We start from the raw sequence: 12,590 nt of genomic DNA on the forward strand, positions 1-12,590 counted from the left end.
TTTCTTAAATATGAAAACGATAAACACAGTGAATAATCTCAATAAAAACTTTAAAAAGACTAAAAATCTTTACATGGCTTAACATGTGCCAAATTTTTTAATTATTATGAATATAAAGCTTCCAAAATTTTGAAAAGTCAAACGACTCATTTTGATTTTAATTTTATGCGAACCCGAGCAAGGCCGGGTAAAATCAGCTAGTTTTAAATAAGATTCAACTCATTTCAGAGATTCAGGTTCCTTGTAATCAAATTCGAAATTGTATTTGTGTTTTCATGTTTTGATTTTCGGATCAAATTATCATTATAAATTTAAATGAAATGCTGTGTTTGAAATCGTCGTTCAAATTTTCCTTCAAAAATGTATTCATGATTTTCGAAACTCATACGCATTTTTTTACATTTAGTTAATATTTTTCCGAATTTGAAAAATAAAAATAGAAATCATATGCAAAATTCAAACATAACAAAGCTTCAAAATGACAATATAGATTCATCATTCGAAATCTTTATTTTTATTAAGATTAACAAGTCGGATTAGAAATACATAATAGGAATAAAGAATAATCTTTGAAAACCCAAAACATCCGAATTATAATTATGTATTCATGATTGAGGGCTTTGAAACTGATTTCAATTTTTGACTCATATTTCTTAATTCAGAAACCGTTTTATGAACATTTCAGAAAACAAATTGAAATTCCGAAGAGATTGAAAATTCAAATTTTGAATTCAGGTTCAAAATTCAGATTCAGATTCAGCTCGTAAATGATTTCCACAATAAAAATAAAATTATCAAGATGAATATTTCCGTAAGAAATTTGAATTGTAAGGGATCGTCGCAGGCTTCTAACTTTGATTGATAGCTCGATTTAAAAATTGAACCAAAGTCAGTTCGTTTGCACAATTCAACAGAAATTGACAAAAATAAGGTAGAATTTTGGGGTCATTTTGCACGTTTTGTCTTAGAAAAACCTTACTGAAAAAAACCACCTACAGGAATAATTTTGAAAAGTAATTGATAATAAAGAAAGATGTATTTTATCTTAAATAAATTGCAGGGAATTCCATATGCTATGGCGTATTGTTTAGCATTATTAATATTGCATTTTTTCAAGAACCAAATTTCAAACTCAAATTTTAAACTCGGATCGATTTTGCATAAATCCGATTTCAACCGCAAAAATATAATCTTTTATTTTTACATTAGAAAAATTGGATTTTAAAATGTTAGATTTTTTTCGAAATAGAAGGTTTTTCAAAAAAATGTTATTGTAAGTTCAAATCAAATAAGCAAAATTCTGCTGGCCAGATTATCCAGTTTAACCCGGACTAGCCCGGATATTTAAAAAAATGGGAAAGATTCGGCCCTGCCGGTTGCCCAAATTTTGTTGGAAAATATCCTGGTTTTGTCCGGATTCATTCACATTTTTTTTGGAAAATCAATAAAAAAATTCAAATTGCATCATTATAATTTTTAATTTTGTCGCCGAAAGTAGAAATTTTTGCAAGCTAGACTTATTAAAATAAACGTTAACGATTTTTTGGGATCCGGGATTCAAAATCCGGTTATGTTTTTCGATAACAATATAATGATTCAAATGTTTTGTTTTCTTGATTTTTATTGAATATTTCCTGGTTTTTTGTCACATTTTCTCGGATATTGCCCTTATTTTGGTTTAAAAATTTGGAACTAGAATTTTGCCAAGTTTTCACCAAATTTTCACCAGATTTTGATGCAAATTTTAAGATTTCAACCATCGATTAAAGTAAGTTCCCTATTTTGTTACTAATAACTTTTCTATGGGCAAAATCCTTATAAATATTTTGAAATATTTTAAGATGTATTTTCAAAACTTTCCATTAAACACGGAAAACTATTAATGTAAAAGAACCTAATAATGAGTGATCATATAGTATTTAAAAACAATATTTATTTTGATTCGTACATTGTTTGAGAAAAAATGTCATAGAAAAAAATAGATCACCAAAAAACCCACTAAACACCCCCCCCCCCCATGACTCAATACTTCCTACTTCAAATAAATATTTCTGATTTTAATTTTTGTGTTCAGATTCAAAATTTAAATTCAGAATTAAAATCCAAACTTCTAGAGATGAACCGAATATTTGGTCGGCCGAATATCGCCAAAAAACCGTTAAGCCGAATATTCGGCTCAACAAATAGTTGAGCTAAGCATTCGGCCGAATAGGCCGAATATTTATTTTTTGAATTTTATGCAGTTACAAATTTTCAAATCTTTCAACGGATGTTGGATAAATTATAAAATATGCAAAAGTAATGTTGAAAAAGCTACAAACTCATCAACAACTTTTGATTTCAGTAAATCATCTTAGATTTATTCATTTATCTTTCACTATAGATAGCTTCATATTTTGATTATCGTTATTCCAAATTTTCTTGATATATCTAGGCTTGCCCATAAATCCAGTAAAGGACTTGAAAAAAAGTCAAATCTTACCAGGATAGCCAGATATTTTACAACTTTCCGGATTATACATGGGTTTATTCAGATAATCAAATAAAAAACTCAAATTTCTTTTTGATTTTTTTTAGATTTTGCGTTACAAAACGAGTGTTTAGAGTAAATTTAAAAATGCACATCAATTTTTGAAAGTATGGTATGTTTAAGGTTAAAGACCATCGTTCTTTTTGGCAACTATTTTGAGAGACATCTTTTTGAAATTCGACATACATCTAATCTAGGAAATTCGATACCAAATAAGCAATTTCAAATAGCTTGGCACCTATTTTGACATGTTTTGTCCCAGATTTTACTGGAACCCAATCTCTTTGGTGATAAACGTCCTAGAAGCCACAAATCATATGATGTCCTTTCAGCTAGTGGTGACATTTTGAAAATCCTATCGACTCTGTGTTAAAGAAGATCTTATTGGAAATAATCGACTCTAAGACATGAGGCGATTGAGATGGAAGAAACAGAAGAAAAACGAAATTTTCGCTTTTGTAATTCTATGGAAAACTAAACAGAAAATTCAACTGAATATTCAACCGAATAGTTGAAAAGGTCAATATTCGGTATTTGGCCGTTCGCCGAATACCACTGTTCGGTACATCTCTACAAATTTCTAAATTCAGACTCAGAACCTAGATTTTGAAATTGAGTTTATAATTGAAAAAAAAATTGTATGCAGCACTCAAAACAAATTGAACAATTGCTATTTTAATCCTTTAACCCTAATCCGCTCTTGAGTGTCAATATGACACTATTTCAAATTTAACGACTTGTAACTTTATTTGGGTGCATCCAAATAACAAATTTCTTCAGGGGCCCTCAATGAATTCTTGAAATCATTACTTTTTACGGACGCACCCTGAAAGCCCAGGAAAAAAACTCGCTAATCAGACCTTGAGTGTAAATTTGATAATCCTCGCTTAACACTGCTATATCTCTCTAGTTTCTCAACCGATTCTTACATCGGGAATATTTAAAAGGTTTGACTGGTTGCAGCATGCCGAAATTGCTATAGCGATCGTCCAAACACAATTTTTTTTCCTACACGACACCTACATTGTGTTCACCAGTTTATTTTGAAAATAACATTCAAAATACTATCGCAACTTTAATGTTCATGCTTCCAACTTGATGTCTTCATTAAGTAGCACCCAAAGATTTGAACTTTTCACTAAATGTGCAAAAATGCAACCACAACCCCTCGTTTCATTCATCCGTTTTTAAGAAGCAGGATACGAATTTCAACCAGGTGAACATGGAGTGACTTATCCATAAGCCCTGCCCATGGATCTGATTTCCGTGACCCGAAACACTCTCAGCACTTTAAGTATGGTCAGTGCTTTAAGTTCACAAAATTCCAATGGTATTCACTCAAATCACTTTATTTTGAAACATAAGATTTTAATTTGTCAGAGCAAAATTCGAAACAAACAAAAAACACGTGCTCTTCGTTTGACAGCCGCCTACTCTTCCTCTGCTCAAAACAAAATTCACTTAGTGTCCAAAAAAGCTGAAGTTTGTAGCTATACGTTGAACATAAGGATAAGTTTTGGGAAATCTTGAGTTAACATACTCAAAGTGCGGTGCAAAGTTGAATTCATGTGCAAAAAAAAATCTGAGAATTTGTAATTTGACAAAAAGTTCGAAAAATAGCTATCTTGTTTCGCATTTAGACAACCCAAAAATGCAAAAATGTGTCAAATTACGTCAACTTTTCAATCCTCTTTTTAAAATTTATCTGGTGTGACTTAAACAATTTTGACGGTTCATTGATTGAAAAGTACGGTTTTTACACCATTTTTTTTACATTTTTTGTGGTCATGATCTTAAAAAATTTCAAAAAAATATATCCTTTTGTACAACGTATACCTTCTAACTTCAGCTTTCTCGGACACTAAGTAATTTTTTTGAGTATTCCATAGCTGATCTACAGTTTATTCTCCGAAGCATGTTTTCCGGTTTTTTTTTCTTAGACTTTGAATAACGGAAAACTGAAGTGTTGTCTGAGAAACATATTTAAGTTACATTACGGGGCTTCCAAAACTATAAATGTTGTAAAAATCGGTTGGGAAACAAGAGAGACACATTGGTTTCAGTCAGGAGTGTCAAATTGACACTCCAGGGACTGTAACGGGTAAAAAATCCAGGGACGGATGAGGGTTAACACTAAAAAGGCAAAACTATATGTAGATTGTTTGTTCAGAACAAAAGTGGACCAATTTCCGTTGAGCAAAATAAAACCAAACTTAGGTGTTTAATTCAATGATCTGCGGCGGTTATTATACCAAAAAAGTGCGCTCAAAAAGGACAAACGATGCATGAGTAAAAATGAAAACCTAACAACAATTCGCCATTACCGTTGTCAATCACAGTATAATTACGACACCCCATGCATGGGGTGGTAATTGCTGCGAAAGTTAGCCATTGGCGCCCGAATAAAATGCAATGATGACAACTTGTTGGTTTTTTTATATGTTTTGATACGCTCTCTTTTAACCAGTGGAAGTCACATTATTTTGGTGAAATGATTTCATTATTTTCAAGGTTCAATGCAGAGTTCTAATACGTTCAAGGGAAATCACCGCTCTAGTAACAAATGATTAACACTTATGAGAAAATATTTCAAATTTAATTGGGATCGCATCCGTTCGTTTTATGCGTATAAGCATTTTGATTGGAAAACAATTCGAACACCGAGCCGCAGCCAGATATTTACGATAAAGATCTCGGAAACGTCTGACAGTTGGCACAGTTTCCCAGTCGAAAACGGTTCTCACATTTGGAAGATAACCTCTGTGAACGTTTCGTACGTGCAGGTAGCAAAGCTGTAGGAACAGATTTCTCTAATTATAACATAACATGTGTGTGCGCCTTCCTGAATACTTAATAATGTAATGATGCACTTTTTTCTGTCTTTGCTTCGTCGCAACAGTAGTTAGTTTACTGCGCCGACAAAACATCTCAAGTTATGGTAATTGGCGGCTGCATACGCTTCGATGCATTATGCTAACATGTCTAGCTCATCGTCTACGACCTGTCTCAGATGTAGGTTTTATAGTGGGCAGGTATGTATAATCGACAGCCTCCGGGCGGGAGCTGAAAATATGGTCAGTTGGTCACTCATCTTGTTACACACGTTGATGTTTAGATTTATCTGATGGATGATGGCTCGTGTCTTGAGGTATGTCACAAATTCTTTACGGTGACGAGATGGTCTCCCTCCCTCCCGAATGACGTGGTCGGTGTTCTGTCAATGTGATACACACTTTATACGTGAACTATTTGGGAATAAATCTATCTAATCTTTACCTTCTTTGACCAGTTGGCACAGTTTAAAAAATCGGTGCTTTTTTCTACAGAGAAAAAACATAGAGTTATGGTTGCAAATTTGGTCAAGCGCCGATTTTTCAAGCAAAAATTAGTGTTAACAAAGGTACTATACGAAAAAACAACCCTACCAGCAAAGGTGGCAGTACAAAAAAAAACTAATTGTATCCAGAAGCAAATGGTTCAAGTGAATGCACATTTGCCTACCTTCGCTACATACGATTCCCATTCGTAAATGGTGCACTTTTACTTGTCCACTTTTTTTTTGTAATGTTAGCTGCAATCCGTAGGTACTTTTTTCCGCTTTTGATCAATTTTCATTTGCCACTCATTCACCGACAAACCCACATCGAGTTGATATGACTGAACGAACAAGTTCCTCTCAGTTGCGCCCGTTGAAGTCCTCTATGGACGACTAAGCAGCATGGCTACCGGTCGCTGCTGTATGTTTCTGTGTGAGCATTGAGCATTGAGTACATACATTATGTACATATGTTCGTAATCGACTTGGTGCATAAAACGTGCCAATGTCTGATACAAACTTTTAAGCGTATTCTTACCAACGATTGATTTATACTCGAACCTCGATTTGTAATTGATGAATAAGAAACAATATGCCTACTTATTTCGCTGTGACCAATATTCCATTTCGTAAAAGGTTCTAAATAAATTTAGAACCAACCTTTCAACAATCGCTGAATCATCGACGTATTGACGTAACACTTCGAGTGACAAAACATTTTGGGTACATCAATGGAAATACCGTACACACAAGTCGAAAAGAAAAACGAAAAAAGGTGTTAATTTGATTTGTGGATCGCACGTTATCACGGTTTGCAAAAATAAAAACGATGGATACCGCTACTAGACGGATAAGTACCAGCCGCAGCCTACTGATAGGTGGCCCAGGTGGCGTTCTATGGTTGCGGAGTTTCAAGTAAGTGTCGTTTAGGAGTCGTTGATACTCAAATTATGAACAAAAAAACTACATTATGTACACAAATATGTAGCAGCTTCTGTCATTAACCAATAATATCAATCAGCGAAAGCTTCGAGTAGCTTTATTTAGAAAAATCAACTGACGAACGCTATTCTAGTCTGTAAATAATTCATCATATCTATCATAACGAGGCATGTGTAAAAACACGAAACATTTTTAAGCATTTTCTCGGTTTCAATATCGTATTGAAAAAGGTCATGTTACAGAAGGTTTAAATAATCCATCTGGAGCATCGATAAGTTAAGAAAATTATTGCTTCAAGACAGGGCTGTAGAAAGAATCGGCTCATTGGAGGCGAGGGATTGTTTTGGTGACAAATTTTTTCATAATAGGCCCTTGGAGGCAAAGGGGTGTATATTAGGGTGTCCCAAAATTGCATTACTTCTGGGAATCTGGGGGCTCACCCTCCAAATGGTCGATTAGGATGTGCAGAACAAACTTTTGTATGGGGCCGACTAAAAAAAATCATGTTTAGAGGTTCCGCATATGCTCAAATTCGGCATATGGCCTTCTGATGACTCCTTTAAGCCATCGAAGTCCTTTTTTGCAAGTATTTTGATTTTAAAGTAGGTATTTATTAAGACAAATTTGATAAATTAAATAAAAAATATCCTAAATTGTTATTTTTGTTAAGCATTAAATCGTGAATAGCTGTTCACACGTTGATACAAACCACATGTTTTGTTCAGCAAAGTTTAAGTGCACAAAAATCCGCATCTTTTGATGGCATTGGTATTAAAAATATTCTACGCTTGGTACACATTTTGGTCAGTTGAATTCAAAATTTTTGGACCAAAAAATTTTTTTTTCTTGAAAATAGCTTGCTAGTATTACATTTTGATACAAATTTGGTCCATTTTGTATTTTTTACGTGTAGTTTTCAACTCCAACAAAATTAAAAAAACATAAAATATATAAATTTTATGAAAATTTTCAACCCAGAATTTATTTAAAATCAAATCTTTTGAAAGTGGACTTTTTTTAAAGATCGCGCTTGCGGAACCTCTAAACATGATTTTTTTTAGTCGGCCCCATACAAAATTTTGTTCGGCACATCCTAATCTACCATTTGGAGGGTGAGCCCCCAGATTCCCAGAAGTTATGCAATTTTGGGACACCCTAGTGTATATGTGCATAAAAGCTGATTTCGAGAAAAAAAAAAAACACTTGAACTTCGATGCGTTCCAATAAATTCCATAGATATTTATTTATGATTTTTTTTCATGAGAATGATCTTTCTAAAATAAAAAAAAAAAACATTTTGAAATCTTCTCCCCAAAAACGTTTATTGGACATGAACTGAGGCGACACGTATTTTTTTATTTTGGCACTTATACCCTTCGGCTCCAAACATATGTACTTATAGGGTAACGGACTTATTTTGGACCGCGTACCTACATATTTTGGACCACCTTGCAGCTTTTTTCCAATATTCTCTCATAAATCATGTTAATCATGGAAATTTGGAACAAATATAGTTGAGTCGACTTCTTATGATTCAAACCATATCTATCATTCCATTTTAAAAAGCTGTTAAGGGAGAGAAAATTGAAAATAAAGTTTTGATTTTTCATAGTTGGTCCGAATTAAGCACATTTCAGGAGGACGTGCCATTGTTAGAGCCAACTTTCAAAAGGTTTTCTGACTAGCTCTAATAAATTTAACAACTACAAACATGTTCACAGCTATGTAAAACACCTGAAAACTAGTTTGCAAGCTCGATGAACAAAAAAACTTGTTTTATTGTTTTTTATTGGGTCGTCGAAAATAGGTCCTACTTAATTCCTTAGGGACTAATTTTGGCCCAGCAAACATTTATGAAGGTATAACACAGGAACAAAAGAATTATTCAAACAAATATACCAGATGAAAAGATTGTATTAAACTTACCAAAATAGCATATACCTACAAAATTGGAGGCGATATATCTACAGTGACAAGATTCCAACGATTCGGTTTTCCTGCAAAAAGCAAAATAAAAGAAAAAAATTTTCCTCAACCGAGATTTGAACTCCAGTCCTCCGAGTTGGCTATCTTACCACGATGCCAACTCATCAACTGATATGACTCACGCTTTAGCTCTATGGGTGAGATTCTCTTTTTATGGGAGGAGGCCGGAAAGAGTGTTAATTGAAGGACCGCCCATTTATCGTAAATCAGTTCACTCAAATCGTAAATGTTGAATTAGCATATTCTCAATGTTTTGGAGACATATTTACGAATTGACTAAACTGCTATCCGATTCAACTTTTTTTAGGCAAAGATTGTCGTAAATGAATGATGGAAAATCACTCAATACCAACGTGTTTACGATGGTTTTTAAAAATGTCTTAATATTCGATTTGGATTATCATTTCTATTACGATTTCGACAATTACTGTTTTAAAGCCTTTTACCATAATAAAGGCTGGGAAGAGTTGAAGAAAGTTAGTTCAGGAATGAATTAACGTGATAAAAAAAATTGACTACAAGAATAAGAATGGAAAGACTAACTGAACTATTCACATAATTGCGCATCAATTGTTGTCGTAAATATAGTAAAATTGGGAAAAAAAACTTATTTAGTTCAAGGGTGGTCCAAATTAGGTCCAAAGGGTGGTTCAAAATAAAAATCTGGTGGTCCAAAATACCGACCAGAGTAATGATCGAAGAAACGAGTTTTTAGGCTTAAATCTTCTTGTTACATTGCAACAAACGACGATATGTTTCGACAGATAAAGCCTTGATCTTCCTTATGAACGGCTAAAGCAGTCGAAAATTGTAACATGTACTTGTTTATTTCAGAAAATAGCATAGCCACTTCCCAAAGCGGTCCAAGAGTATTTTTGTGTAAATTATTTTTTACTGTTTTGATGTGAAATATTCTCTGGTACAGTCAATTAAGAGATTTTATGTTGAATATCAACCTGGTCTCGTCAACTTCTTGTCAAGTCTAGTAACTGCAATCAATGATTTTTCATTAGGATAAATTTTATAATAATTCGTGTAAGCAACACTTGGTTTTATAAATAACCTTTGAGTATATGAACGGATCTTTATGATATTTTCAGTGAAACTGCCTAGTAATGTATTGTTTATATGTGCAAATTTTCGTTATGTTCTGTCAAGCGATTTTAGAGATAGCGCCCAATGAAGATGTTCATAGACTTTTATTTTTGGGCGCTACGAACGCCATCTATAATGCATACTATGAACCACATTTTTTTCAAATCAAGGGTGTTTTTCTTTAAATTTTCTGTTTCCTAAAACAACTAAAAACTTTTAGCTTTATCGAAGCTAAGGGTCCAGCGCCGATTGACCGGCGCATAGGGCTGAGATAAAAGATCTCCACTGCTGACGATCCGGAGCCAGCGTCTTCACTTGCTGCCAGCCAAGGTTCTCGTCAACTGTGCGGATTTCAGCGGCTAGACTTCGCCGCCACGAGCTTTTGGGCCTGCCTCTTCTTCGATGCCCATCTGGATTCCAGTCAAGCGCCTCTCTGCAAATCTCGTTTTCATCTCTTCGCAGTGTGTGCCCAATCCATCTCCACTTACGTTCCCGAATCTCGATTTCTAGCGCCTTTTGACGACACCGGCGATGAAGTTCAACGTTTGAGATCCAGTTGCCAGGCCACCAAGCGCGGATGATGTTCCGCAGGCAGCGATTCACAAAAACATGCAGTTTTCGCGTCGTCACCGCATATGTGCACCAAGTTTCACACCCGTACAGCAATACGGATTTGACGTTTGAGTTGAAGATTCGGATCTTAGTTCGTAGAGAGATCTGGCGTGACCGCCAGATGTTTCGAAGACTCGCAAACGCAAATCGGGCTTTTCTGATCCGGGTTTCGATGTCCTTCTTGGTACATCAGGCGTAATCTGGCTACCAAGATACTGGAAGCACTCCACTGTCTCAACCTGTTGTCCGGCTACCACGAAATTGGAACGATTTTCTGTATTGATTTCCATCGACTTGGTCTTTCCGACATTGACTTTGAGACCTGCTGCCTTGGAACTTTCGGTGAGGTCGTCGAGTTTGCTCTGCATGTCATGTTGTGTTTGGGCGAGCAAAACAATATCGTCTGCCAGGTCAAGACCGTTCAGTTGCTCCATGGTTGAAGGATTCCACGGCAATCCTCGGTTTGGTCTACAGTCAATCGATCCAGTCAAGATCTCATCCATTACGATGAGAAAAAGCTGCGGTGACAAAATACATCCTTGTCTCACTCCAGCAGTTACCGAGATTGGTTCGGACAAGACACCGTCGTGCAAGACCTTGCACGAAAATGCCTCGTACTGTGCTTCGATGAGATGGACTAGTTTCTCCGGGACCCCTCGTCGTCTAAGAGCAGCCCAGATGTTTTCGTGGTTCAGTCGGTCAAATGCTTTTTCGAAATCAACGAACACCAGCAGAAGAGAGTCCTGGAATTCGTTGATTTGTTCCAGTATTATTCGTAGCGTTGTGATGTGGTCCACACATGATCGTCCGGATCGGAATCCAGCTTGTTGCCGTCGGAGTGTAGCGTCGATTTTCTCCTGGATCCTGTTCAGGATCACTTGATCGAAGTTATAACAATTTTAGCAGATTGTCCTCCTTGAACACAAAAACAACATATTTGACTTTTAATCACTTCACCTCTGTTTTCGAGTAATTGCATCAATTCAGATCCAACCAAAACATGGTCTCAACTTTGTAGGATCTGTGGAAGTGTTATTCAGGAAAAAGGACACGTTTGGAGGCAACCTTCTTTGTATATCTGGCCATTCAAATCGGCATCAAATTCTTTATGTATTTTCTCCTTATTTATCTCCGGAACATCCAGGCGAGACTTTTCAACGAAAAGTTCCTGGCTGGAAACCTGCCAGCTACTCTCTAAAGAGTTTGTATTGCTGATTTTTACTTTTTTTTTATTTCAACGGCAAGCAGTTGTTTTACCTTGCAGAAATGAAGTCAGGTCTGTTTATAAGTAAGCTAGATGAAAAAGAAAAAAAAATTGTCACTTCCCCAATAGAAATTCCTTACTTTCATGGAATCAATCATCTTCACTTCATGAATAGTGAAATTAAGGACTCCTTAAACGATTATCTATATGAACTTTAGTCAAATAGTTGATATCCAGCTGTTTTTTTAATCTTCCATTAGGACTTTCCTGAATTTTTCACAATCCTGCACAAAAAATGTATTCAATGACCTTCGTTCGAGATGCTTATCTCTTTTTTTCCCAAATTTTTCACTTATACCCCTATGGCTCCAAGGGCCTCATATAAGTTTTGCTTGAACAAGTCTTACTTAAAGAGTAAACAAATGTGTATAGTCTATATATAATTATTCAGCTCGGAGTTACTTTACTACACGGAAAATAAAAAAAGGTAAAATTTACCTTTTTGCGAGGTTACCCCTCTTTCGAGGTAAATTTTACCTTTTTTTTCATTCACCTAGCAAAAAAGTAGATTTTACCTTTTTTTCAATTCACCTAGCAAAAATGTAAATTTTACCTTTTTCGCATTCACCTAGCAAAATAGTAAATAATACCGTTTTCCCATTCAATGATATAAAAGGTAAATGCAAGTTGGTTTGATTGGTTTCTTCAATAAGAATAAAACAAAATTTATTCAAAAATGTATATTTATTTGAAATAAATAGGGATATTTACCTAATATTTATTTTCGAAATGTATCACCTTGTTTGAAAAAATTATTGAGGTTAAGTCATTTTTTGCCAGGCTCGTGGCAATTCGGCTTCGCGTTCTTCTGCGCCATAATGGCCACTGGATCCTCCTGCACTGCG

The 12,590-nt window shown here is 35.1% G+C and overlaps 1 protein-coding gene across 5 annotated transcripts in view; it reads left to right on the forward strand.

The window, feature by feature from the left end:
* LOC129754612 (neprilysin-2) overlaps positions 1 to 12,590 on the forward strand; it is an 80,377-nt gene that overhangs the window by 42,081 nt on the left and 25,706 nt on the right. The window contains exon 1 of one of the 5 annotated variants that reach the window (XM_055750764.1): positions 6,501 to 6,761. The exons of the other annotated variants lie outside the window; for them this stretch is intronic. Within the exon in view, the coding sequence (XP_055606739.1) occupies positions 6,676 to 6,761 (86 nt within the window). The 5' untranslated portion in view covers positions 6,501 to 6,675. Of the gene's footprint in view, positions 1 to 6,500; positions 6,762 to 12,590 lie in introns of those variants that run through there. 5 annotated transcript variants of the gene reach the window in all.

The sequence above is a fragment of the Uranotaenia lowii genome, chromosome 3, assembly GCF_029784155.1.
Source record: "Uranotaenia lowii strain MFRU-FL chromosome 3, ASM2978415v1, whole genome shotgun sequence".
NCBI classification, from domain to species: Eukaryota; Metazoa; Arthropoda; class Insecta; order Diptera; family Culicidae; genus Uranotaenia; species Uranotaenia lowii.